Source organism: Condylura cristata, unplaced genomic scaffold, assembly GCF_000260355.1.
Source record: "Condylura cristata isolate star-nosed mole 26May11 unplaced genomic scaffold, ConCri1.0 scaffold00017, whole genome shotgun sequence".
Lineage (NCBI taxonomy): Eukaryota > Metazoa > Chordata > Mammalia > Eulipotyphla > Talpidae > Condylura > Condylura cristata.
Window position 1 is genome coordinate 31,826,904 of NW_004567118.1, and position 27,563 is coordinate 31,854,466.

General features: G+C 57.9%; 1 protein-coding gene across 2 annotated transcripts in view; it reads left to right on the forward strand.

Annotated features, from left to right (window-relative positions):
- The first annotated feature begins 7 nt into the window (after positions 1-7).
- The window catches only part of ATP2A3 (ATPase, Ca++ transporting, ubiquitous), a 30,393-nt gene continuing 2,837 nt past the window's right edge, over positions 8-27,563 (forward strand). Inside the window, exons 1-21 of one of the 2 annotated variants that reach the window (XM_012726616.1) lie at positions 8-281; positions 9,437-9,454; positions 9,689-9,771; positions 11,132-11,236; positions 11,412-11,550; positions 11,812-11,892; positions 11,979-12,064; positions 14,138-14,602; positions 16,065-16,159; positions 16,323-16,425; positions 17,391-17,522; positions 17,895-18,020; positions 19,088-19,306; positions 19,393-19,728; positions 21,585-21,805; positions 22,699-22,901; positions 23,452-23,537; positions 24,991-25,124; positions 25,518-25,635; positions 26,101-26,218; positions 26,531-26,603. In XM_012726616.1, the coding sequence (XP_012582070.1) occupies positions 164-281; positions 9,437-9,454; positions 9,689-9,771; positions 11,132-11,236; positions 11,412-11,550; positions 11,812-11,892; positions 11,979-12,064; positions 14,138-14,602; positions 16,065-16,159; positions 16,323-16,425; positions 17,391-17,522; positions 17,895-18,020; positions 19,088-19,306; positions 19,393-19,728; positions 21,585-21,805; positions 22,699-22,901; positions 23,452-23,537; positions 24,991-25,124; positions 25,518-25,635; positions 26,101-26,218; positions 26,531-26,603 (3,059 nt within the window). In that variant the 5' untranslated portion in view covers positions 8-163. The remainder of the gene's footprint in view (positions 282-9,436; positions 9,455-9,688; positions 9,772-11,131; positions 11,237-11,411; positions 11,551-11,811; positions 11,893-11,978; positions 12,065-14,137; positions 14,603-16,064; positions 16,160-16,322; positions 16,426-17,390; positions 17,523-17,894; positions 18,021-19,087; positions 19,307-19,392; positions 19,729-21,584; positions 21,806-22,698; positions 22,902-23,451; positions 23,538-24,990; positions 25,125-25,517; positions 25,636-26,100; positions 26,219-26,530; positions 26,604-27,563) is intronic. The other variant, XM_012726617.1, reaches the window with a different exon arrangement.

The following is a 27,563-nucleotide window of genomic DNA, read 5'->3' on the forward strand; positions in this document are numbered from 1 at the left end:
GGGCCGCGGCCGCCGCCGCCGCCACTGCCGTCGGGGAAGGTCCCAGCGCAGACATGGCCTCTCACGGCGCGCGCCTGGGGCGGGTCTCCCAGTGCCCTGCCCAGTAGCTCCGCACAGCGGCGGCCTCGACGGTGCGGACGGCGTAGACCGCCCGGCGGACGGCATGGAGGCGGCGCACCTGCACCCCGCCGCCGACGTGCTGCGCGGCTTCTCCGTGACAGCCGAGCACGGCCTGAGCCCAGCGCAGGTGACCGGCGCGCGGGAGCGCTATGGCCCTAACGGTGAGAGCGCCGGCCGGGCGGGGGAGCGGGGCAGCGCGCCGCTCTCTCGGCTCCCCCCTGCCCCGCGTCCGTGGAGCGGTCCTGTCCCCTCCCAGCTCCTGGCCCCCGCGCGAGAGCAGGAAGCGAGGGCTCCGGAAACCTCTTCGGATGCTCTTGGGGCTCCCAGCGGGGCTGCGCGGCCACCCTCGCGGGGGCGGAGGGGGCGGGTTCCGGGTTCGGGGACCGGACGCCTGGCTCCCCCTCCCCTCTCCTTCCTCCACGCCGGGAACCTGTGCGATTCCGCGGGGCTCCCCACCTCTTCACCCGTGGCCCTACCCACTCCTGAAAACCTTAGCGCACCCGGATAAGCGGTCGGCGCTGGATCGGCGCGCGGCTCGGCCACCCGCCGGCATCGTGCAGGTGCACACCCCGAGATCCGCTGGCGTGGGACCAGCCGGGGACTCCCCAGGCCCCCGAGACCCCACTTCCCAGCTGGTCCTTAAGGCTCAGTAAAACGTCCAGGAGGTGTTTATTGTCAGCTGGTAGGCTCGATGCCCCCCCCAACCCCATCCCCACCCCCACCCCTACCCCAGGTCTTCCTCTTTCTGCGACCCGAGGCGGATGTGGCCGGCGGAGTCGGTGGGGGCTTTGAACTGCTGCAGCGCGGGAGATTTACCTCCCCGCGGGTGGCAAATTCGAGACCTCTGGGAGTTTCCTGCAGAGGTCTTCCCTCCTGGATGCGGGACCTGCCCATTTCTGGCCTAGCGCCGGTGCTGTTAGGGTGGGAGAGGTGGGATTTATGCCGCGCACTTGGAAGGAGCGTGGGTCTCCATCCTGTCCAGAGGCACAGTGAGTGCAAATACTGTCCAGATGCGACCCAGTGAGGATGAAGGTGCAGAGGGCCCCTCCCAAAGTCGCTTCGGGACACACCTGAGCCTTCACCCCTCGGGCACCTGGGATGTCCATATCCTCAAAAGACAGCCTAGAGCCCTGTCCTTTCAGGATTTGGGGCCTCCTCCGTTTGGGGTTCCCAGCCAGCCAGCCCAGGGGAAGGTGTTCTGGCCTGGCTGTCCCAGTGCTCAGGGCTGGCTTGAAAATTAGGAAAAGCTGTCAGCGAGGGAGCTTTGGGGTTTGTATTGGTTTATGAAAACCACCTCTTATATAAATATTATCTTTCTGGAGCAGAAATCCTTTTTCAAAAAAAATTAGTTTCTATATTTAGTTGAGCTGTGGGAGGAACTAGTGAGATAAATATTATTTAACATCTCCCATTAGTGACTTGGCAGGGAGGGTGTCCTGCAGGGGGGAGGGCCTGTCCTCTGACCCTGGAGTGGGGTGGCGACCTGAGGCAGGTCTGGATTTTGCAGCTTCCTCTGTGCCCCTGAGGTCTCCAGTGTGGGCTGCTGATTCCTCAGGGCAGCTGAGCCTCAGTCCTTGGTTCTGGCCAGAATCTGGATGACCCTCACCAACGCCTGCCTCCTCTCTGGACCTGTTCAACAGAAGAGGGGTGGCGGGGAGTGGGGGGTCGTGGGGTGGGAGCCTTTAGCTCTCCCAATGATGCCTTGCGCGTTGTCTGAGTTTCGGAGCATCTTTGTGAGGTGATGGATAAGGATGTCGGTGTGGTGGGAGATGGATGTGCCTTGGGAGGTGTAGAAGTCGGGAGGGTCACTCTGCTTCCTCTGTGCGTTGATAGTCTAATAAAAATAAAAAGAATAACGAAAATAACAATAATAACAAAACACCACTATGTGCTGGGCTCTGTTTTCAGCACTTTTCATCTCTTATCTCATTTTGTCCCTAAAGCAACTCTATGAAAAGGGGTGTTGTCCTCCCCATTTTACAGAGGAGTCAACTAAGGTGCCAGAAGGTCAGATCCCTGGCCCAGAGTCACACAGCAAGTCATGGGGCCATCCAGTGTCTGCTCCTGTCTGGACCTCATGTTCCCGGGCTGTGCCGGGGGTCACTGGTCCCTCAGCCTCCCGGCCCTTGGTGTTCGGCCCTTGGTGTTCGCCCGAGTTATGGGAGTTGGGGTCAGCTAGGCAGCATCTGTTCAAATTTTACCCCCAACCCCCGAGAAGCCCCAGGGGGCTCTGCTCTCAGATCACTGGTCCTGCTTGTTCCCAGGAAGCAGTGCTGGGTTCTGGAAGTCATCAGGTGAGGAGAGGGGAGCCACCTGCACCCTCCTGCTTGTGTGCCCCTCCTCCCCACCACCCCAGCCTGAGGAGGAGGAACACCCCACCAGCACAGCGTCTGGGGTGGGCTGACGGGGTTCTGGACCTAGCTCTGCCCCTTCCTAGCTGTCTGATCCTGGACAAGCCGCCTTCCTTCTCTGTGCCTCAGTAGGCCATAGTAGGATCCAGTGAGTGTCCCCCTGCACCGTGTCAACCCTCTCTAGCAGAAGAGGTGGCCTGAGCATGGCACGGGGCCAGGAGCTGGGCAGCAGGCTGGGTGGGACTTGTGGGTGGAGGGGAACACCCCAGGGACTCGGGTCCCCCTCACCCCAGGAGTCTGTGCACCTGCAAGGTCGTTAGCACTGGAAGCCACAAGGAAGTCATTTGCTTAAGTACTGAAGTTTGCAAATTCTGCTAGTGGAGGGAGGAAGGCGGCAGGGGCTGGAGTTCCTGCTCTCACCTCCTCGGTCTCCTTCTGCCTCAGGGCTGGGGGAGGGGCCTCAGCCACAGTCAGTGAGTGTGTGGGGAGCCACGCCCCACACACCGTGCCCCCCTGCCTGCCGCAACCCCTCCGTGTAGCTGCATCCTTTGAGACCGCGGAGGGCTTCTGTGAAGCCTGCCATTCTCTGCAGGTCCCAGAGGTGCCAGAGCTCAGCTCAGCTTTCTGCGTTTTTAAAATTTACTTTTTGAAAACACGCTGTAATACAGCATTCAAAGCCCTTGGTGAAGTCTCCCTAACCAGTCCCCAAACACCAGTCCCAGCGTCTGTGTCTCCTTCCCAGGCTGTTCACGTCTGGGCCTGTGAGTGCTGCTCTCTGCATGAGGAGGAGTGGGTTCTAAGTGCTATCTGCCCCCAGCTTTGGGCCAGGCGGGTCGCTGTTGGACACATCTTGTGTGTCCCAGGGGCTGTGCGGGCTTCTGTCATGTAGCTGTCCCTGCATTTCTTCACCCGGCTTTTGACCGGCACTTGGGTGTTCCAGCCTCTGCTGTCTCTCTGTGTCTGCCTTTGTCTCTCTCTCTCTCTACACCTGCTGCACACATGCCACAAGGCTTATCCATGTGCCCACATCCTTTCACACACTTGTAAATATTGCTAAAGGAGAAAGTCCTAGAAGTGCGATTGCTCAGTCAAAGGGCACATGTATCTGAAAATTTGATAATTGTCTCCTGATTGTTCTCCATAAAACTGTCCCGGCTGCCCCGCCCGGCCCGCCTCCCACCACGTGGCAGGGGAGGGTGCTGTCAGACACCCTGGCCTGGCAGAAAGTTCTCTCAGAGCCTTGCCTTCCGTCTCTGTCCACATCACAGGTCCGGGGAATTCAGGCGCCACTGGATTTCCTCCACTTGTAAACGAGTTGCGTGTTGCCTTTGCTGGCCACGAGCCACAGCAGGAGGCAGGGCCGCTTGGGCACGCCCCGCCAAGCCACGTACACCTGAGGGTCCTGGAGTGCACAGGGAGGTGGGACAGATGAGCCCAGTCACAACCTGCTGTCTGGTTAGGGGAGCAGGGAAGGGGCTGGAGGGGCTGGGGCTTACTTCCTGGGCCCCACACTGCCCACGGGTGCACTGGGTGTGGGGTGACTGGGCCGCCAGAGAAAGTGGCAGTAGGTTTCAATTCCTGCCACTGGTGCCTGATGCCCAGGCCACGGCCAGATGGGCACTTGAGACATGGCACGAGTGGCCTGGGAAGCCAGGCCAGCAGGAATGGGGCTCGGCAGGAGAGGGGCTGAGAGCTGGGGCTTGCTCAGGGGTTGCCGGCAGACTTGTTCTTCCTTGGCCTTCCTGCCTCAGCAGAGCAGAGGTGGGTGCTGAGATGTTCGGGGGATTTGCAGGAGGTGAAATGACTCTTGGTTTGCCTTCATGGATTTGGAAGTTTCAGGTCTTTCTGGCTTCACCCTAGTTTTCACCCCCTTGTCTGGCAGCCCCCATGCACCCCCGCTCCCAAGGACAACAGCTGGCCTGCACGACTCCCTCATCCACTTGTACCTGCTTCAGGAGCTGCCTGGGCCAGGCCGGGTCTGCCCACAGCACAGCTGGGCACACGGATGCTGAGCCAACCGTGGCCTCCAGGGCTAGACCGGTGGGGTGGTCCCCCAAGGCCCCCTGCAGAGCAGGGCCAGGCTGTTCACTCCAGGTGGAGCCTGGAGACCCGGGCAGGGCCAGGTGGGCCGGCAGGCTTTGCCCATCCATGGCCTCTCCCTGACTCTGCAAGTGATGATTTAATTGCTCTGTAAATTTACCTTTGAGGAAGACCTTGGTGTGTACTTGCCTCTCCCAGCTGGAACCGACATTTAGAAGCTGCAATACCAGTTTGCGATGTTTTGAGAAGGAAGAAGTCCAGGGGGGATTAAGAGAGCAGGTGGTGCCCAGGGATAGCCCAGCCTTGGACAACCCCCCGCACCCGAGCTCCAGGCTATGGGCACAGGGCCCTGCGGTGAACCTTGGGTAGCTGTGTAACCTTGTTTAGCTGTGTAAACAATCCCCTGGGGCTCTGAGTGGCCCCAGGGATGACTCAGTCCCTCCACACATACCCCCCACCGCCAGGTGCTCCAGACAGGTAGGGGTAGCCCCAGTCCCGATAAGCAGCAGGAGAAGAGCAGAGTGAGGGCAGGGACAGGGCTTTCCCGAAGCTCCTGGAAGGATGGAAGTTAGATTAGGAGACAGGGAAGGGATGGCGGAAGCGAGCTAAGGCTTGGAGGGAGGAAAGCTTAGTAAAATGGGGGGCCAGGGAGAGGTGGTGGCCTGAGGTGTCTTGCTTGGTGTAGGCAAAGGGATGAAGTCTGGGAGGGAGGTTAGAGCAGGTCAGGCTTTGCCAAGGTTGTCCTTTTCCTCCTGGCCAAGGAGAGCAGGGCAGAGGCAGGTCCTTGGTTCACCCCGAGTGTCAGCCTGCGTTCCGACTGCGCCAGGCTTGTCTAGGTGCCAGCGCCCTGCTCTGATCGTCTGGAGCTTACCCATTCTGAAAGCCATTGTCGCGCCTGCTCTGTATGGAATGCTCACGACACGTGTGTTACTCTGAGTACTTTATACATTTCACATCCTCGACTCTTCACAGTAGTTACTATTGTTACTCCCATTTTGCAGATGGGGAAACTGAGGCACAGCATTATGTGAACTACCAAGAGACAGAGTAGGGTTTGACCAACCTCTGTGCTAAGCCACGAAGCTTCTCTGACCTCATGTGCGTTTGTCCCCCAAATCCAGCATAATTCCCAGACTCCTCCAGGCCAGCCCCCTATCAGGCACCCACGGACACTGGCAGGCTCAGTCTGGCAACAGCAACCTGGAGCAGGAGTCAGCTGGAGAGGTCCCAATCAGAATATCTGGGCGGCTTCACATCCTGAGCTGGCCTGCTGGAGACGGGAGGGCACACCTGCTAGAACTGTCTTTACCTGTCCCGCTCCCGGCCCCCTTACCCACCTCTGCAGACCCACCATGGGGTGAGCGGGTCTCGGGCCTGCTCCCCATTGAACAAACGGGGCATCTGATGCTGCTCAGGACCCACTGCTGTCATTTCCAGTGGAATGGCCTCAGTGCCCCCATATGCAGCCTGGCCATAGCATTGGGAACCAGCCTCTTCTAGCGATGCTCAAAGAGGGGGGCTCCCTCTGTGGCCTCAGACCCTGGACACGTGATGGAGAATTGCCTTAGCCAGAGTCTTGGCAGAATTGGAGTTTAAAGCAGATAAGGGCTAAGCAGGGCCCTCCCTGGTGGTGCAACGGGTTAGGACGCAGCACCTGGCAGCAGCCGCTTCAGTGCAAGTTCCATCCCCAGCCCAGAGGTGACCCACATGGCGCGGCAGACCTCTTCTGACCCGCCCGCTGCGCCCCTCAGCAGTGTACTTCGTCCATCTGCCTTTTCTGCTCCCCTCTCTGTCTCTGGTGAATCCTCTCACCACCCCTGCACCTCAGGCTTGTAACCCAGTTCTGTATACACAAATAAATAAATCTTCTTTAAAAAAAAAAAAAAAACAAGCTAAGTAAGCAGGGCTTAGTAACCCCCAAACACACCTGTGAGGACAGCAGAGCCTGTTGGCGAGGGATGATTTGGATCAGGGCTCTGGGGCCACAACAGAAGGCTGAGCTCATTGATGGGATAATCACATCCCATCAGCAGGACATCAGGATGTGGACCACCAAGGTGAGGGGACAGCGGGAGTGCCAGGAAGGGACGACAGCCTGGATAGCCATGAAATTTGCACAGGAGTCCAGCTCAGGAGGTCAGGAGCCAGACGGCCTGAGTTTAGATCCTTCCCTGGCGCCTCCCAGCGGCGTGAGCATGAGCTCGTCACCCATGTCACTGTACGTCAGCTGTCCATTCTGTAAAATGGGACCAGTAGTTCTATTTTCTGTCTCGGGGTGTTAGAGACCCACACGAGGGTTTCACATGACTTGTGGCAGGCTCAACACTCACAATTCTGCTGCAAGTGTTCTCTCGGTGACACCTTCTCACCTGCTCACAGTGCCTGCCCATGTATCGCTGGGGCCAGGTAAAGTACCTGCTTGGTATGTAGTAGGTACTCCACAAAAGTGGTTTTATTGATATTTATCATGACCGTAATCCTCACAGTAGCCCTTCAGAGTAGGGGGACATACCCTGTCTTCCAAATGAGGCTTAGGGCCCCTGGGCGTGCTTGGGGAAGGGCCCTGGCTAACAGGCAGCTACTGTGAGCTGTGGCTGGCTGAGCTCCCCTGGGGCAGTGAGTGAGGGCAGAAGGGGGGGCCTTGTAATAGAAGCCTGGTCTAGAGAAACAGGGACTAGTCAGGATCTGCGAGGTTGTGCTGCAGTAACAGCCGGATGTCAGCAGCTTAAAACAGTCGTGGTCGCTTCTTGCTCACACTGATGTCAGTGGTAGATGATCCGACTTGTGCACTCGGTGACCCAGAGTGAGAGAGTAGACACCCTTTCTCAGCGTGAGGGACAAAGAACGGCAGACCTGCACTGTCCACCCACCCAGCAGCCTCATGTGGCTACTTGAATTTAAATGAATGAAAATTAAGGAAAACATAGCATTAGAGTACTCGGCCACACTTCTGTGCTCAGTAGCTGCTTGTGACCAGTGTCACCGTACTGGACAGAGTGGCTGTAGGACACGCCCATCACCACAGAAATTCTAGATCGCCTCTCACCAGTGTTCCAGCCTGGAGCTTCTCGCAGCTCACACAGGGGCCAGAAACTGCAGCCCTACATGCCTGTGGGTAGGGGCTATCGGAAGTATTTGGGCAACAGCATCATGTCCAAAAGAGCTGACCTTGCCTCAGGTGGGAGGTCAGACAGGAGAATGGGAGACCCAGGTGGAAGGGGAGCTTGAGACCAACTGAGGCAGGCAGAGGGCGTCCGGGATGTGTGTGTGTGAGCAGGGGTGTCAGGGAGGCAGCAGGAGAGATCCAGGTGGGACTTACAGAGAAGCTCTCCTGGGTCAGAAACCCTGCAGGTATCTGCAGAGCTGAAGGGTTAGGAGTCTCCTGGGTAAGCTGATGTGGGCCATGAGGTTGGCACTGTTATGTGCCAAGGCTGGGGCATGGCTGAAATGACCTCTAAAAGACCCTGCTTCGTCGGAGATTTGGCCCAGAAACCAGGCCTGGCCCTCCCCCCGCCTTTCCTGTTCGCTTCAGCTAAATAGATCAGAAGGAAAATGTCTGTTTGATTTTAATCTCGACGCAGGACACTGGAGATTACATTTTCCACGGAAAATGTCAGCCGTTGCCTAAAATAGGACTTTGGAGAAAATGCTAGAAAGTGTATTTTTAGGTTATATGTTTCTCTCCTGGATTCCTGCGTCCAGCGGGCTGCTTGGCACACTCTATGGTTCAACTGCCAGGGGCAGACCCCAGACCTTCCAGACAGGTGGTCTAGGGAGAGGGCTCCTGCAGGGAAAAATGCATGCAGGCTTCCGAGCCAGGAACAGGTGGACAGACTCGAGGACCCGTGTCAGGAAGCAGGAGGAAGACGAGAAGACAGCCTGGCCCTGGCAGGCCTTAGAATCTGCATTTAGAATCCGCTGCTGGCCTGGCCTGGCCTCTGAGTAGCCTGGACAAGAAGAGACAATGCTTAGGAAAACTGTCTAGAGCGGCCTCAGACAGGCTCAGCGGGCCCGGGCTTGACTGGTGGAGGGAGAAGCCCACCCAGGCCTAGCACCTTCCCACGGACCCCCATAGACACACTTCTTGCTGTGGGACCTGGTTCAAGCTGCTTCTCCACTCTGAACCTCAGTTCTTGCACTGACTGAGGTTGGAATTCTCATCCTGCCTCCTCTTTAGGAACATGCCTAGACTATTGGGAGGACTGAAAGACAGGGACCCAGGCAGCTAGCTCCGCTTGGCACAAAAGGAGCTTCAGGAAAGGGAGGAGATAGAAGTGGAGCCCTCAAGGTGATAGGATGTGCTTGCAAGCACCTTCTTTGAGATGTACTGGAGGTCTGGGAATGGGTGTGCGGATTGGGCCCTGGGTGGCTTCACTGAGATTGTCACTAAGCTTGCCTGACGTGCAGGGCTCCTGCTGCCTGCTGGGGGTCAGGAGAAGCCCCCAGGGGTGGGGATGTGAGGCTGGCTCTGTTGCAGACCTTGTCTCCGTGCCCTGGAGGAGCAGGCATGAGCGGGGGACGACCTTGCAGTGGGGGTGGGGGACGTTGAACGGGACCGGGTGGCCATCTGAGAAAGCCGTGCAGAGAGCTGTGAGAACTGTCCACTTACTATTAACCTCTGGAGTTCCCTCGCATCCCTGTGCCTCAGTTTCCCCTCTGTGATAGGGAAGGTTTGACCTGGAGGTCTGGAAGGGCCCTCCTGGCGCTGGTCTTGTCCAAGGAGAGCCAGACCACAACACACCTTCCTCAACCAGAGCCGGGCCCAAATGAGCTGCTCCGTGGCCTCAGAGAGCTGTGGGCATGTGTCCGGCCATGGCGGTGGTCTGGGGGCCTAGTGGGGAGGGCAGTTCCGCCCCCAAGGCCCTACTGCATAACTCATTTGTCTCTTGTCTTCTCCTGGCTCCTGTGTGCTCCTGAACCTGCAGAGCTCCCGACCGAGGAAGGTGAGACTCGGGGCACGGGTGACACCCTAGGCCATTTCATCAGGCTGTGTCCTCCCCTCCATGTCGGGGGGAGGTACCCCCAGCAGTTCCCACCGTGTCTTTCAGGGCCTCGGGCCCTCCCTCTTGGAATGGCAGGGAGGCTATGGGCCAGGTGGGCGGGGGCCTTCTTCCTGGCTCTGGCTGGGGAGGGCCAGGTGGGCCGGGCCCAGGCCTCAGCCGTGCTCTCGTTCCCAGGGAAGTCCCTGTGGGAGCTGGTGCTCGAGCAATTTGAGGACCTCCTGGTGCGCATCCTGCTGCTTGCTGCCCTGGTTTCCTTCGTAAGTAGGCCCTCACCTCCTTGGCCCCATCCATGGCCTGGGGCAGCGCAGGAGGGATGGCCAGGTTGGGTCAGTGCTCAGAGGTCCAGACCCTCGACCTCAGGTCTGTGCTCTCCACCGCGGGCAACCGTGGGCCTCACCCCAGCCTGCTTCTCCTTCAGCTTCCCCTGCCTGCACTCACAGCCCCTCGCTGCACCCCAGCTCCCCTGGGCCCCTCCACTCTGTCCCACCAACCTTGACGGACAGAGCAGCTGCCTCAGGGGCAAGCTGCCCCTGCCCTTCCCTGTCAGTCCGGCACTGGGCTTTGACCAGATAATTCTTGACCTATAAACGCTAGAACACTTAGCAGCCTCTCTCCACCACATGCCAGTAGGTTGTGACAGCCAAGTGTCCAGACCTTGCCGGAGGTCCCTGGGGGCAAAGTCGCCCCTGTTGAGGGCCCCTTCTGGGGCTCTGGGGCTCCTCAGACAGACTTGGGGCCTCTCGCAGCCTCCTCGTGGCCGCGGCTCCTCCCAGGCCCCCTCCCAGACTTGCAGACTGAGCGATGAGGAGGGACTGAGTAGTCATTATCAGCGGTTGAGCAGAAGAGACCCAAAGGGAAATGGCCCCCCGAAGGTGGCTATGTTTCTCCTCCTGTCCTGTGCGCAGCAGGACCTGGGGAGGAGGCCTGGAGTTCAGGGCAGCAGGGGAGCTGCATAGGGCCTTCTCTTCCCCTGCAGCCAGCAGGGGCTCGGCCAGCTGTGCCGACTTTGTGGCTACTCACTGCCCTTGTGCAAAGTGGGGGCCCTTAGAGAGGAAAGGCTTACCCATGCATCTGCCCCCCCATGGCTGAGCCAAAAGATGCTGGCACATAGGCATAATGAGGGTGGTGGGGTGACAGTACCAGTTGGGTCAAGCACTGGGGCCAGGACTCGTGCCTCTGGGCTCTGGCCGTGATGATGGCCCTTCCGGCCAGTGGCCCATGAACTTGGCAGCAGCATCCCTTGGGCTTGTTAGAACAGGCCGCCGATGCCCCACCCCAGGTTCTGACTCTGGTGGTCTGGCATGGGCCCTGGACTGCATTTGTAACAAGCTGCTGTGCCGGCACTTTGTGAACCACCACTAGGCAGACAGTGAGATCTTTAACCAGCAGCTGTGGCTGCCCACGTTCCTGAAAGTAGGCCTGGGTGGGTCGTGAGCTGTTGCAGTCACTACCTGCAGGGGTGGGTGTTCTGAGGCAAGACCTTTGCAGCACAGAGCTCTCCAAGCTTGAAGCTCCACAGGGCCGTCTGCCTACAGCAGGCGAGCAGATAGGACCCAGAGTACAAAGGAAAGAATTACCCGCGACCTTGCCCAAGCTCACCAGCTCTGATGCCGGCAGGTCCTGGCCTGGTTCGAGGAGGTTGAGGAGACCACGACAGCCTTTGTGGAGCCCCTGGTCATCATGCTGATCCTCGTGGCCAACGCGGTCGTGGGCGTGTGGCAGGTGGGTGGAGCTGACTCTTGGGGCCTCGCAGCTGCTGGGAGCGACCTTCTCCTGGAGCTGGAGTCCTGCAGGTCCTTCTGCTTCCAGCTCCAGCCCACATCCCAGGGGTCACTCTGAAGGGGGTGGCCTGCTGGGGTCAGTAGCCATAGACCTCCTCCCGCCTTGTGTTCTGTAGGAACGCAACGCCGAGAGCGCCATTGAGGCCCTGAAGGAATACGAGCCCGAGATGGGCAAGGTGATCCGCTCAGACCGCAGTGGGGTGCAGAGAATTCGTGCCCGGGACATCGTCCCCGGAGACATTGTGGAAGTGGCGGGTATGCTGGCCTGGGTCGCTGGCGGGCCCAGCCTGCTGTACCGCCATCTCTCTGGCTTCATCTACAGAGGGGGTGGCTGGGGGGCCCCTCCAAAGCTCCTCGCCCAAAACCCGCTGGACAGATGAGATGAGGAGCCAGAGGGACAGGGTCCGGCCCAGAGCTGTAGCTGAGGCCCCTGCCTCAGTCCCTGGGAAAGCCTCTGGTTTTCCTGCTGGTTGTTACCCAGAGCCACACTCAGCCCAAGCTGTGCTCCCTCCACAGTGGGAGACAAAGTGCCCGCCGACCTCCGCCTCATCGAGATCAAATCCACCACATTAAGAGTGGACCAGTCCATCCTGACGGGTAAGGCCAGGGGGCAGGGCTGGGCAGGCATGGGCCGGGGCGAGGGGGTCTTCAAGCAGGGCTTTCATTTCTGGCTCCATGACCAGGTGAATCTGTGTCCGTGACCAAGCACACAGATGCTATCCCAGACCCCAGAGCGGTGAACCAGGACAAGAAGAACATGCTGTTTTCTGTAAGTCCCTGGGACGGCTGGAGAGTAATAATAAAAATAATGATGGTTAGACTAATAGGTTAGTTTTGAGGTCCTTCAGCAAAGGACCTCATCAATTTTTGGCAACACATATAAATTTGTAGTCATCAGAAGCTTGTGTTCACTGAAGGCTATGTGTCTCTGCCACTGTTTTAAGTCCTTTTTTATTTTTAAAAGATTTATTTATTTATGCATACAGCACTGAGGTACAGGCCAGAGGTGTGGGTGTGGGGTGGGGGTTAGAGGATTCACTAGAGACAGATTGTGGAGCAGAACAAGCAGATTGTTGAAGTACACTGCTGAGGGGAGCGGCAGGCGGGTCAGGAGAGGTCTGTGCCATGTGGGTCAGCTCCCTGGCTGGGGATCAAACTCAGGCCTCAGTGGCTGGTGAGAGCTTGAGAACTTGGAGACTTTAATCCCCATGCCACCAGGGAGGTCCTGTCTTTAAGTTCTTTTCATGAATTAATTTATTTAATCTTCACAACTCTCTTGACATCAGTACTTTTGATAGCTGTATTTTTCAATATGGACACAGGTACAGAGAGGTCAAGAAAGTTGCTCCAGTTCACACAGCCAGTGAGTGGCAGAGCTGAGATGTCAACTATGACTCCAGAGCTTTTTTCTTATCTGCTAGGCCTTAATTCCTGCCTTAATTCCTAGTAGGGAGAAGGGCAGAGCTTACATAGATATATGATCACTCAACAGAGAACCTCAAGAGGAAGGAGGATAGAGGATGGCAGGAATTGTCCATCTCTCCAGTGGGAAAACCGGCCCCCCAGGCAAGGTGCCAGGCCTATTCTCTTCCCAGGGAGGGGGATGGGTTCAGCTCTGGTGGAAGGGATCTGCCCCTGTGGCCTCAGAGGTATTTAGTCGGTGGTGCTCAGAGGTCAGCACAAGGAAGGGTCAGCAGCCCAGAGCACCGAGTTATAAGGGGCCAGAACACCTCCTTGAAAGTGGACGACAAGGCCCTCCCTGGTGGCGCAGCGGGTTAAAGCGCAGCACTGAGAAGCTAAAGCCACTTCCGCATGAGTTCGATTCCCGCCTGCCCCGGAGGCGACCACATGGCGAGGCAGACCTCTCCTGACCCGCCCGCTGCTCCCCTCAGCAGTGTGCTTCGTTGATCTGCCTGTTCTGCTCCCCACTCTGTCTCTGGTGAAGCCTCTTACCCTCTGCATCTCTGGCCTGTACCCCAGTTCTGCACGAATAAATAAATAAATCTTTGAAAAAAAAAAAGTGGACGACAAAACAGAGAAAGCACTGGCCACTGAGCTCTAGTTGGTGTGTGCTCCCTGCCTGGTTGATGGAAGCCCTGGGTGAGTTGCCTTCGATTGGGATGTGGGGGCGGGCTCTCTCAGAGGTGTGCCCAGGCCTCAGAAGCTGTCGCTAAGGGCTTCCTAGGAAGCGTGGTCTGCTAACTGAGGGTCATTTCCTTCGCTGAGGGGACCTGCAGGCGCGGGGCAGGGGCTGCCTTGCCCAGCGCTCAAGAGGAGAGGCTGAAGCTGCCCCCAACGCCTCACCGCTTAGGCACAGTGCATGTTGGAGGGGTACTGAGTAATTAGCCTTTTTGGCATGATTGTGTCTTGGTCCTCTGTCTGACCACTTCACAGAGGAGAGCACTGAGGCTCAAGGCCGACAGGTCCTTATACTGGGGCTTGGGGGTTTTGGTGGGGAACGAATGGACGCCTTGGTTCCTGGGCTCTCCAGTACACATGGACTGTTTGCCCGGGATCACCAGTGATCACTGGATTCGTTGTTTATGGGTCACATTTGGATGTGTTGGGTTGTGCTGTGCTGGTTGATCCAATTGTCTCCACGGGCCTGGTACTGCCTCTGGGTCAGACCACATGTTAGAACACTGGGGAGATGTGCTAGAGCACGTCCCTGCCTTTTCAGAGCTGGCCCTCGCCGGGATGGCAGCAGTCACTCCATACTTGGGTCAGGGAGCTAAGTGACAAGGAGAAAAAGGAGCTAAGAGCTCCACCCGGCCTGCAGGAATCAGGAGTCCTAGGTCCCGGCTAGGGAGCTCAGCAGCCTTCCCCGTCCTCCCTCGGCCAGGGCACCAACATCGCATCGGGGAAGGCACTGGGTGTGGCAGTGGCCACGGGCCTGAACACGGAGCTGGGGAAGATCCGGAGCCAGATGGCCGCGGTGGAGCCAGAGCGGACGCCTCTGCAGCGCAAGCTGGACGAGTTTGGGCGACAGCTGTCCCGGGCCATCTCTGTGATCTGCGTGGCGGTGTGGGTCATCAACATCGGCCACTTCGCTGACCCAGCCCATGGTGGCTCCTGGCTCCGAGGTGCCGTCTACTACTTCAAGATTGCCGTGGCCCTGGCTGTGGCTGCCATCCCTGAGGGCCTCCCAGCTGTCATCACTACATGCCTGGCGCTGGGCACTCGGCGCATGGCACGCAAAAATGCCATCGTGCGGAGTCTGCCCTCCGTGGAGACCCTCGGCTGCACCTCGGTCATCTGCTCCGACAAGACAGGCACCCTCACCACCAACCAGATGTCTGTCTGCCGGGTGAGTGGTCGTGACCAGCTTGGGGCCCCATGGGTGTTGTTGTGAGGTGCTGGGCAGGCTGGGGTCCCTCTCTGGGCCACGCCCTGACTCCTTTTTGGCCAGGGCTGGAGAAAAGAACATGTGGCCTATCCTGTGGTGGGGAGCAGATCCTGGCTTCCATGGGGCAGAGCAGGCGACTGTCAGACTGCAGCAAAGTTTGGCTGGACATGAGTCCCTAGGACCCATTGTCACGGTAGGACCCTGGCAGCCCTTCACGAACCTCAATTTGTTCATTTGAATTTTGGGTGTGTGAACCCTGCAGGGTGACCATGAAGGACACAGGCAAGAGTCAGGTCCAACCTTGTCATTTGAGCAAAGCGAGGCCTGGGCCTGGGCCTGCATTTTGTCCTGCTTTGCCATGTCTTCTGCATCCAACATCTGTCATCGGATATGCCAGCTCCAGTGACCTGGGAAGAGCCAGGGCAGGAATTATTTATTCCCTGGCAGTGGATCCCATGTCCCGGGTCTGCTGTCTGCATGCCCCGGGGATCCTGGCTGAGACCCCAGCGTGCCCACAGGGCAGCAGGAGGGGTGGGATGGTGGTGGAGGTTGAGGTTTCCCACCTGGAAACCCAGCCTCTGTATTTAAGACCTCAGTGCCGCCACAGGGAGGTGGCATCAGCAAGTTTTCTTGGCCTGCATCCTTGGCCATTAAAATCCCTAATAGGACTCGATTTGACGTGTTCCTTAACTGAAATAGAGATTTGAAAAGCACCGTGTAGGGAGCTATAGAGCCTTGCATTCTGGACAACGGGCTGAGCAACTTGACTTCTCAAGGGCGGTGCTGGCTGGTGGGCTGACCCCAGCCCCCACCAGAACAGGGAGGAGAGCATGAAGGAAAGAACATTGACCGAGCTGGGCCGACCGCTGATTTGGAAATGTGCTACAAGGCTGTTTCCAGACTGTCTCTCTGGCAGAGCTGACACAGCCATGGGCTGCCCTGGGAGGGGTGAAACCTTTGTCCCTGAGGTGCACAGGGAGGCCTGGGTGGGCCACAAGGGCAGGAGCTCACTCGGTGTGTGCGTTGGGATTCCTTCCCGGAAGCCAGGAGCTCATCCCCTGAAGGGAAAGTGGCCCTGGACTCCGATTCCACTTTCTCCTTATGTTGCCAGTGGGGAAAAGTGAGGCCCAGGTGTTCCACCAGGGTTTGCACCAGGAGGGGTGAGGACAGACTTCCTATCCTAGCTCAGGACATTGAAGCCTCTCAGGGGCCCAGAGAGACCGACAAGCCCAAGCTGGACACCTCTGGGCAGAGCAGGGAGGGCCGACCTCAGCCTGGACTCCACTCTTTCAGGCACTTTGAGGCCCTGAAGGGAGACCAGGCCAGTGACCCCTCTGGCCCACAAGGTCCGGCTTTAGTCAGTCTGGCAGCCCTGGGAGGAGGGACACGAGGACCCGCCTGAGCATACGCCTCCACTCCCCAGATGTTCGTGGTCGCCGAGGCCGAGGCCGAACCCAGTGCCATCCGTTTGCAGGAGTTCACTATTTCGGGGACCACGTATGCGCCAGAGGGCGAAGTGTGAGTGCTTGGGGGCGTGGTTTCCCGGGGGGCGTGGTTTCCCTGTGGGCGGGGCCACGCGGACAGTTCGTTTGCGGCTGTGGTCTCCTGGGGGCGGGGCCAAGGTGCTGAGCACCTCCAGGGGCGGGGCTGCGACCCAGGTCCTGACTTCCCGGCTCGGCAGGCGCCAGGGGGAGCAGCTCGTGCGCTGTGGGAAGTTTGACGGACTGGTGGAGCTGGCGACCATCTGTGCCTTGTGCAATGACTCTGCGCTGGACTACAACGAGGTGGGCCCTCACTCCCTGCCATGGCCACCTTAGTATCCAGGCCCCCAGAATAGACCCATGGACCATAACAGCTTGATGTGATTTAGGCAATGAGTGCCCTTCCATGTGGCTGGAGAGTGAATGGGGCCTACAGGAAGATGCTTCTACTGAGGGTAGGACCTGACCACACCAAGTCAGGCCCGATGCCCGCCTGAGGACAGTAGGATTTGGAGCAGAGAAGTGATGTGGTCAGATTTGCATTTATATGGTCAGATTTCTTTTGCTGATTGGAGGATGGAATAGACCTGGCAAGCCTGGAACAGGCAGCCCTGGGTGGTTGTCTGGTCCAGAGATGCTGGCCTGAGTCCTGGCAGGAACTTGGGGAATGAGCTCCTGGCTTCCGGGGAGGGAATCCCACACCTTGTTCTACCGCATGGGTTGGAGAGAAATATATAACTCAATATATAACTCAAATCCTGGGACTTAGTGACTGGTTGGGTGGAAAAAGGAAGTGGTCAGGGTAGCTCTTGGTTTCTGTCCTGGCTCGGAGGGTCACTGGGGTGGCAAATATAGGGAGAGGCCGCAATTGGACATGTGAGTTTGGAGCTCGGAGAGAAGCAGTAATGACCCTGGCAGTCATGAGCACACACAAGGTGGTGGCGGTGGGGGAGAGAAGTGTGAGTGGAAGAGCAGGGCCTGGACGGCAGGGTTTCAAGGGAATCTGGTGAAAGGAGCTGCGGATCAGGCAGAGCGAGGCAGTGGGTGCGTGGCCACTGATGTCAGCGAGAAGAGAGGGCTGGAAGGGGGGGTTGGCCTCAGTGCCAGATGTCACCCATACCCCAGGCCAGCAAGGGTGGGAAGGGTTTGGAGCGGGTCTGCTGCACAGCAGATTACAGGGAACTGGCAAAAGGAGCTCAAGGGATCAGGGAGTAAGTGGGGAGCCCCACTGGAGGACACTGTACCCCTCACTTCCTGGATCCCGCCAGGCTAAGGGCGTGTATGAGAAAGTGGGAGAGGCCACAGAGACGGCTCTGACTTGCCTGGTGGAGAAAATGAATGTGTTCGACACTGACCTGCAATCCCTGTCCCGGGTGGAACGAGCTGGTGCCTGCAACTCGGTGAGCTGGTTTGGGGCCCAGACCATAGAGGACAAGGTTGGGGCTTCTGGGGTATCTGGAGAAGGAGAGAGAACACTTTTTGGAGTCTTCTGGTTGGAGGAAGTACCTCTGGCCCCTAGTAAGACGTGGCTGGGGAAAAAAGAGTGGAAAAGACATTGTGGGCAAGAACTTGCATTTGGGAGGTACACAGCGTGGTAAAGAAACTTGATGTGCTTCTGGAGCTAAAGAACAGATGGGCCTTGAATGCCCGGGTCAGAGGGCAGACATCAGCCCTCCAGGAGCAGGGGCCTTTTCATGGGACCGAGCAACGGGTGAGAAGGCAGTGGCAGTTGCTAGCTGTGCCCCTCATATCCTGCCCTGCTGGGCCCCCAGGTCATCAAGCAGCTGCTGCGGAAAGAGTTTACCCTGGAGTTCTCCCGAGACCGGAAGTCCATGTCGGTGTACTGCACGCCCACCCGCCCTGTCTCAAGAACCGGGGGCAACAGGATGTTTGTGAAGGTGAGCACTCCCCACCAGCCTGGGCCCCCTGCTCACCAGGGGCCCCAAGACATCAGAGACTAAAGCTGCAGGACAAGGGACATGTCAAAGCCGTGAACAGGGCTGTCAGCTTGCCACGGGCAGTTGGGAACAGGCTCTGGGGCCTGCCCTTCACCATGGCCCCAGCTCTGGACTGAGGCACACTGCTCTGCTGCATGACCTTGAGGTCACCCATGCACCCCCAAGGGCCTCACCTCTCCTGAATATCAGGGTCAGCCTGCGGTCTCAGAAGGCTTTGCTTGGATAGGGGTGTTGATGTGGTTGGGGCCTATCTGGTATTTTGTGCTTCGGAAACTGAGTCCCAGAAACCAGCTCCCATTAAGGCCTCTGTGCATCGCACCGCCTGTCTCTGCTTTTGAACCTGAGGCAGGAATCAGAGCCCTATAGTGGAAGTTTAACTCCTTTTGAAATGAAAAGGCTTCTGTTTTGGGGACTTGGACAGCTTTCAAGGCTTAGCCTTTGGATGACCTTTTGGGAGAGAGGAACTATTGATGGGACAGTCAGAACCTATTCCCAGGCCTGGGGCAAGGCCTGAGGTGAGACTAAGGGCCTCCAAGGAGCCTGTTACCCCCTAGACTATCTTCCCACTCCCCTTGTTCTTCAGCATGACTCCCACGGCCGAGCCCTCTGCAGCCCGGGGTCCCAGTGGCACCCAGTGAGCGAGGAGGTGGGGCCTGCAGTTAACGGCCTCCTCCCACCTACCCCCAACAGCTGTGGGCCAGTATGGGCCAGTGGGTGCCACTTGTGGGTGCCCTGGATGCCTCCCCGTGGGCCCCCTTTGGCTCCCACTGAGCTTTCATTCTGCATTCTGGTCCTTGTCCTGCTGTGGTGCCCTGGCCTCCCCCCACCCCATTCTTTCTGGATTTTCTCACAGTTGGGGCCCACTTGGTTCCTTCTTAGGACTTTCAAAAGAATGCATTCTTGCCCTGCTTTGTGTCCCTTTGGGCAGCCCTTTCCCATATTTGGGCCTTCATTTCCTCAGTGGGTAGGCAGAAGGGTCCTGACCAGAGGGGTTGCCTATTTTGTAGGGGGCTCCTGAGAGTGTGATTGAGCGCTGCAGCTCAGTCCGTGTGGGGTGCCGCACTGTACCCCTGAACACCACCTCCAGGGAGCAAATTCTGGCCAAGATCCGGGATTGGGGCTCAGGCTCCGACACGCTGCGCTGCCTGGCTCTGGCCACCCGGGACGCACCCCCACGGAAGGAGGACATGCAGCTGGATGACTGTAGCAAGTTTGCACAGTATGAGGTGGGTGCCAGGCAGGGCCCCAGGGCTGGGAGGCAGCAGATGGAGGGTGGACCCGGGTTCCACTTGCATCTGCGCCTTCCCTACAGATGGACCTGACCTTCGTGGGCTGTGTGGGCATGCTGGACCCGCCGCGGCCCGAGGTGGCCGCCTGCATTGAACGCTGCCGCAGGGCGGGTATCCGTGTGGTTATGATCACAGGGGACAACAAAGGCACAGCCGTGGCCATCTGCCGACGGCTGGGCATCTTTGGGGACACAGAGGATGTGGAGGGCAAGGCCTACACGGGCCGAGAATTCGACGACCTCAGCCCGGAACAGCAGCGGCACGCCTGTTGCACAGCCCGCTGCTTTGCGCGCGTGGAGCCGGCCCACAAGTCCCGCATCGTGGAGTACCTGCAGTCCTTTAATGAGATCACGGCCATGGTGAGGCCCTGGGCCTGCGGGAGGTGGGGCGTGGGCAGTGGGGTGTGTGTGGAGGGAGCACTGGCCACGGGCCTTGGAAAGAGCAATCTGTTACCACCCCTGATTCTACTTCCACTTTACTTTTTTCAACATTTTGTCACAAAAAATTCCAAACACAGTGAATACCTATATGGCCACCATCTGGATTCTTTATCACCTACCTACCCATCCGAATCGGTCTTAAATGCATCTCAAAGTAAGCAGCAGACTTCAACCACATGTACTGAGTACGCATGTTGTTAACTAGAGAGCAGTCTTTATAGTTCTACTTTTTTTTTTCCCCATTTTTGAGGTTAAAACTTACCTTGTGCATTGAAACTTGTGCATTGAAATGCACAAACCTTCAGCAGACCATTCATTTGATGAATCTTGGTAAAAAGCACACACCTGTGTAATCCTAACCCATGCCAGGGGACAGTTTCACCAATCCATGAAGCTCCTGTCTGCATCCTTCCTGCCAGGCCCCTTTCTCACAACTTCAGTTTCATCTTCCCCCATTTATAGATTACTTCTGCCTGTACTAGGTTTTCGTGTGAGTAGAACCATATTGTATACACTCTTGTGTCTGGCTGGCTTCTTTCTTTTGAGACTCACCTCAAAGTGATCTCCGATGACTGCTCCTCATTGTAGAGTAACGCTCTACTGTGTGACTGGACCTCCATTCTCCTTGGCGGGCACTTGCTTGGAGCCACTGATTGATCTGTCTCATTCTTGATTGCTGGCTGATTTGTCACTGTTTATCTAGTCTTCTGTTAACCTCCATCCTAGCCTATTCTTTTACCCTGATCTTACATTTGACTCGTGACCCAACCTTGACCTGGATACAGAGCTAGACTATGTCTACTATAGTCTAGGTTTTTACCTATTTTTGACTTTCATGCTGACTTGGTCCCTAATCTTGACCTTGATCTTACTCTGATTCTTTACTTTGAGCTCAGCCTTGATATGAGTTCTGGTTTTGACCTGGACTCTAACCTGATCCTTGACATGGGCTTTGATTCCTCTCCAACCAACCAAGTACTTTATGTTGACTTCAGCTATGATCTGGCCTCCAATTTTGAACTTCCCTTTCAACCAAGGCATCACTCCTGATGTGGAACATAATCTTGACCTCTGGCTTTGATTTGAACTCAATCTACTTTTTTATTTTTTAAAAAGATTTATTTACTTATTCATACAAGAACTGGGGTACACGACAGAGGTTTGGGGGTGAGAGGATTCACCCGAGACAGAGTGGGGAGCAGAACAGGCAGATCTACTGAGATACACTGCTGAGGGGAGCAGCGGGTGGGCCAGGAGAAGCCTGCTGCGCCATGTGAGTCAGCTTCCTGGCTGGGAATCGAACTTGTGCTGCAGTGGCTGTGGAGAGCTTCATAGTGCTGCACTTTAACCCATTGTGCCACCAGGGAGGCTTTAGACTGAACTAAAACTTGAGCTTTAGTTCAGTCTTGACCTTCACCTAGACTCCAACCCTCCTGGTCCATGTCCTGGGCCACAACCATGACCTTCATCCCAGCTTGCTCTTTCACTATATCCCTAACCTCAATTTCATCCCCACCCTCACGCTGACCCACCTTCATCCCCATCCTACTTTACCACCTTCTCTAACTCAGATTTGATCAACTTTGTCCTTGTCTGGATCCCCCCATCTTCTCCTCAGTTCTACCCACGCCCCAATTTCTAAGCTTATTCTTGACTTCACTGTTTGTTTTGCTCAGATGTCTGCTGCTTCGGGAGCATTCCCTAGGCTTGGGGATAGGCTGAGTTGAGGGAAGGTGATGCTTCTCAGGCATGATCTTTTCTAACCTGGTCCCCAGACTGGAGACGGGGTGAACGATGCGCCAGCCTTGAAGAAAGCGGAGATAGGCATCGCCATGGGCTCTGGCACAGCTGTGGCCAAATCTGCGGCAGAGATGGTACTGTCAGATGACAACTTTGCCTCCATCGTGGCCGCAGTGGAGGAGGGCCGGGCCATCTACAGCAACATGAAGCAGTTCATCCGCTACCTCATCTCCTCCAATGTCGGCGAGGTTGTCTGGTGAGGCTCTGCGGCCGCTCCTCCCAGTCCTCTGGGCCAGCTCTGCATCCTTGAGACAGGAAATGCCCGTGTCAAGGAGGGGGCTGCAGGGGACACGTGCCTTGCCCTGGCTGGGGCCTTCCAGGGTCCCAGCTGAGGATGTGTAGGAGTGGGAACACCTTATTTTCCTCCAGAGGCCATGGTGCACCCCAGGCGCCAAGGAGCGACCTGAAACACTCCCTGTTACCCCTCCAGCCATAACCTTCCCACTTTCAGAATCATGTGAGACTGGAGAACTAGCTCCGCCTTTGGGCAGCAAGGTGTTGGTGCCTGTACCTGTATGTGTGTGTGCCCGAGGGGAGTGTGTGCACACGTGCGTGTGTGGTCTTGTCATCTTTGGGCGTGAGTCCAAGCCCAGGATTTGTGCCAGTGTGTAATTGTGTACACACTTAGGTTCACCTGTGTGCGCACGATGCCTGTGGGGAATGGTGGGCATGTGTTTGCCTGGGCATGGGGGAGTTCTGCATCTCTGCATGGCAAGCAAGTATATGGGTGTTTGCCTGCATTTGTGGGATGGAATGGTCTAGGCTTAGGTGTTTGCCGTGTCTGTGAACGCATGTATATGTGCTTGGGCATGTACTGTGCACGTCTGTGTGCTCAAGTGCTTAAAGAGGGGCTGAACAGGAGGGGCCCAAAGAGCAGATCTGTTTTGACTCTTGAGATAGGAGTGGGGGAGACAGGGATGGCCCGGTGTGACACACGGCGGACAGGCCTCTCGCTCATGCTCACACATCGGAGCCAGCTGATTGAGGTGGGCCTGATATGGAGACAGTGGGTGAGCTCCCAGCCTGGGGAATTGAGGAGGAAATGGACCTCCCACCTGCTGGAGCTAGAACCCATGATTCTGATTCCAGCATCTTCCTCACGGCAATTCTGGGTCTGCCTGAAGCCTTAATCCCTGTGCAGCTTCTCTGGGTGAACCTGGTGACGGATGGCCTACCTGCCACAGCTCTGGGTTTCAACCCACCAGACCTGGACATCATGGAGAAGCACCCCCGAAACCCTCGTGAAGCCCTCATCAGTGGCTGGCTCTTCTTCCGATATCTGGCTGTTGGAGGTGAAGGGGAACCCCAGCCCTCAGGGAGGTTCCTAAGACCCTCGAATCTGTTGCAAACTGTAGACAGTATGATCCAACCTGGTTTACCCCCAGACTGTGGCCTCTTAGCCAAGCAAGAGTCAAACTCCAGGCGTGGCTGGATTTAGGCCTTAGATAGTATCACCAGCGTATTTTGGCTTTATCTTATCTCCATTCTCAAGTATCCTTGGAACAACTCCAGCTTTCTCACTCACTCCATTACCACCCCAGACTCAGCAGAAGAGTTTTTCATGTTTTTTAGAATCACATCAGTCCCTCAATAGTAAGATAAAAATTGGGCCTGCTTTCCTTGGCCCGAACTGGGTCACCTACTAATTTAGGCAGTCACTGTGGCCAGGGGTGTGGAGAGGCTGCCTGCCAGTGAAGGCCCACTGCTGGCACTGAGGGTGGGTGCCTGCAGACCACATGGCTTGGCAAAGGAACGGGTGGGCCCCGGACTGAAACTCAGGGAATTACTAGAGGGGCGACGGACACGGTCCTCACAGCCAGTTTTCTCCTGCCCTTCCTGTAGTGTATGTTGGCCTGGCTACAGTAGCTGCTGCCACCTGGTGGTTCCTGTACGATGCTGAGGGACCTCACCTCACCTTCTACCAGCTGGTAAGCAAGCGACAGGGAGCCGGTTGGGGTTTTTCTAAGGTAGAGCTGTGGGCCTTCCAGGGGAACCAGTCCAGACTCCTGTGGTTCGCCAACAGTGGTCCCTGCCTCCCTTACCATACCTGTATAGACATCCACAACCTAAAAGCCCAAACCCAGGAAATGTAGACAGCCGAACAGCCCACCCCCACCCCACCCAGCCAGAGGCTACTTTCTCTCCCTATCATTCGTTTAGCGAGGGACCTAGGAGCTAGAAACCCCTAGATGGCAGAACTTCAGGCAGTGGGCCAAACTGAGGAGACCAGGGGTCTGTCAGCCCTCCCCACCCTTCCTTTCACCACCACCCAAACACCATAACCACTTTGTTCCTTGGGAAGGGACCCTCTGATCCCTGGAAGCCACCTAGCTGGCAGGTGCCCCCCACAGGACCAGCTTAGCTAGGCCCAGCTCTAGAAGCTAGCAAGAGACCCCCCAGCTACTGTCCGTCAGTCTGTCCCTCGGAGCAGTCAGCGCGTCCTTGTTTCAGCCCAGAGCCGCAGCGATGCCGGCTTTCCTTCTGAGTGTGTAGACGCTGGCCCCTCGCCCCGTCCCTGGGCATACAGGGGAGCTCTCGGTGCAGGGTGAGGGCAGGGTTGCTGTCACTGGCATCCTCCCTCAGGAGCTCTGGGATTGCCAGGGTTCTGCTAGCCTGCCTGTTCCCAAATTGACCCCACCCCTCGATGGCCCTCAAGTACATGGGTGCTCCCTTCGGCAGCAGAGCCGAAGTGGGGCTCACCTTCTTGTCCCGGAGTTCTGTAGGCTCAGGTCTGCCTCAGGCTCCTCTGCTCATCGAACTCCTGTGGGGGCCCTGGGTGGCTGCATTCTTCCTGTCCTGTCTCTTGCCATTCTTTATACTGCGGACCCCGCGTCTCCAAGGACAGTCCCTTACCCACGCCACATCTCTTCTGAGCCCAGATCCCTCCCTAGGATACAGGCCCACAGTCCAGGTCTCTCATCTTTCTCCCAAGCTAATCCCCCCTCCAGCCCCATCTCCACCACTCCATATCTCCCCATTCCCCCGGGACAGGATGGGACAGATGCCAGGAGTCGTGTCAGGCACATGCCCCATGCGCATTAACCCACACCTACCTCAGATTGTAAGCCACACCCCCATACTGTAGCTACAGGGTGAAGCCAGGCCCATCCCCTGTTCCAGGGCCTCCTGCCAGCCTTCCCAGCCTGGTGCCCTCTGGTCTCCCTCTCGTCCACCATGTCTGCCCAGAACTATGTGCCCTCCTCCCTGGCACAACTGCCCCATTGCTCTCTTGGGCATGCACCCCTCCCTGGGCCCACCCTGGGCCCTGAATACACTTGTATTCAGTCCTGAGATGTGGCGGAGGCGGGGTGAGGCTTCCCTCTTCCTCACCACCGGCCCCTCCCCTGACTGTTCCCATCCCATCCACCGTGGTGCCCCCAGAGGAACTTCCTGAAGTGCTCCGAGGATAACCCTCTCTTTGCTGGCATTGACTGCGAGGTCTTCGAGTCCCGCTTCCCCACAACCATGGCCCTGTCCGTGCTGGTGACCATTGAGATGTGTAATGCCCTGAACAGGTGGGCTGGGCCAGGGAGCCGGAGCTTGAGGGTGGGGGCTCAGTGTCAGGCAGGCCCAGGACTGGGGTGTGAGGGTCAGGGATCTAGAAAAGGGCTCTGAGAATCAGTGGGGACGGCATTGGGACCCAGAGAACAAAGGGGTGTGAAGAAACAGGGGCCAGGATTGGATCTGAGGGACAAAGAACGGGGGGCTAAGCCCCAGCACAAGCCTTTGGGGGGCTGAGCAGACGCCAGACACACCCTGCAGCTTGGGTCCCTGGCCATGCTCCAGCCCTGGGGAGAGCAATGCTGAGGCTCGGGCCCCTTGCATCCCCCTGGGCTGGGGGTGGTGGGTGCCCACGACAGGACCTGCCCGCATCCTTGCCTGAGGTAAGTGCCCTCTGCCCTTGGCAGCGTCTCGGAGAACCAGTCGCTGCTCCGGATGCCACCCTGGTTGAACCCTTGGCTGCTGGCGGCCGTGGCCATGTCCATGGCGCTGCACTTCCTCATCCTGCTTGTGCCACCCCTGCCAGTGAGTCACCTGCCTGCCCCACACCCCTTCTGACTCCTGCGGGAGAGGGTCCGGTCCTCGCCTGAGTCACCCTCTGGGCGGTGGCTCCCTGGGAGCCTGGGGGTGGGGTGGGGGTGCCAGCAGCCTGTGCTGGGGCCCTGGCCTGCCACCGTTCTCCAAGAGTGTCCCCACCTTCAGGAGCCCCCAGACCAGGGGGCCAGAAGAGGGGATGCCCCTTGCTGTGGGGAATCTCCCAAGGCCGGGGCAGGAGGAAAGACTACCCTGTTTCCCAGTGCAGAATCCTTCCCACGTCCCAGCAGGACACAGGGATTTGGTCCCGTGGGTGAGGGAGGGTGGCACAGCAGAGGAAGTGGGGTGGATGAAGATCTGGGCCTTGCTCGAAGAGTCCAGTACCTCAGGGGCTCAGGTAAATTATGGGGGCGCCGGGCAGTCCCCCATTGAACCACCCCCTCTCCCCTGCCCCAGCTCATTTTCCAGGTGACCCCACTGAATGGGCGCCAGTGGGTAGTGGTGCTCCAGATATCTCTGCCTGTCATTCTGCTGGACGAGGCGCTCAAGTACCTGTCCCGGAACCACATGGACGGTGAGCGGGAGACCCAGCCCCGCCCGCCCCGCTACCTCCCGCTTCCCCGGCTGCACTGGGCCCGTGCTGGCTTCATCCTCCCTGTCTGTGCAGAGCAGGGTGCTCTTGGATTGCTACGTGGCAGGCAGAAGGGGCTCTGGTGGCTGTGACTTTGGCGTCTGCAGGGTCGGGCTCACGGGCTGCCGAGGGAGCACCGCTCAGGGCCACGCTGCTCGCCGTCCTCACTGACCACCGCCCCTCTGCACGGCAGGCCCTCCGCGTCCCCCTCTGGGCCTTGACCTCTGACGCCTGCCCTGGCCTGTCTTTATCCAGGCATACTCAGGACAGTCTCCCAGGCATGGAGTGGGCAGCTGTTGACCGCCTCCCGGACCCCAGACCACACCGGGTTGGCCTCTTGGTGTCACCTTGTGGGTTGGGTGCAAGGTTTGGTTGTCTGTTTCCCAGCTCAGAGTTCTGAGTCTGTCCTAACCTAGGAATGGAGAACAGGCTGGTGGGGCCCAGGGTGGGGAGGAACAGTCTGGAGCATGGGCTCCATCTGCCTGGCCCCACAAGGGACTCGACAAGGCATTCTGAACCTCCCAGTGGCCAGGGACGCATTCTCACTGTCAGGACTCCCCAGCAGGAGGAGAAGCGGGGCAGGAAGCGCCTGGTTTCTGGGACTCCCAACCGAGGCAGTCCCCCACCCTGTGAGCTGGCCTCGTGGATGGGCCAAACAAGAGACCCAACCAGGGCCGAGCCCTGCGGTCCATAGCTGGTTCTTGAGGGCCACTCTGGCAGGAATGTGTCCTGGGCCCAGGGGAGGGTGCCTGGGGGTAGGGGGCTATAAATAGATCACGAGCCTGTCATTCCACAGGGGCCGAGGCAATCAATCGGCCGCCATCTCCCACGCAGGCCGGTCCTCCCCAGGGCTGCAAATATTTATCTTTTTTGGCTTCCTCTTTCTGGAGGAGCTGGCCCACCCCGGATCTGTCCAGATACGTGGGGGGCCTGCCTGAAGGTGGAGGCTGGTGTTCAGTCACAGCAAGATTTGCTCAAGGCAGGGTGGGGATAACCTGCCTCCGTGTGGCTCTTTGTGGCCCACCCCCTGTGGACACCCGGGAAGGGGAATGAACTGTGAAATCCAGGAGCCCAGGCCGCCCCAGCTCTGAGCACTGCTGGTCTGTCAGGGAGCCCGCTGGCCAGCCCTGACCATATCCACTTACCTGTGAAGCCAGGCCTCCTGGGGACATGGGCTGTTTGGGCGGGCTCTCTAGAGTCTTCCCTGGTGGCCACAGTGGCCAAGGAGTGCAATAGTTTGTTGGTTTTCTGTTTTGGTTTTGAGAAAACTTAAAAGTGAGAGAATTCT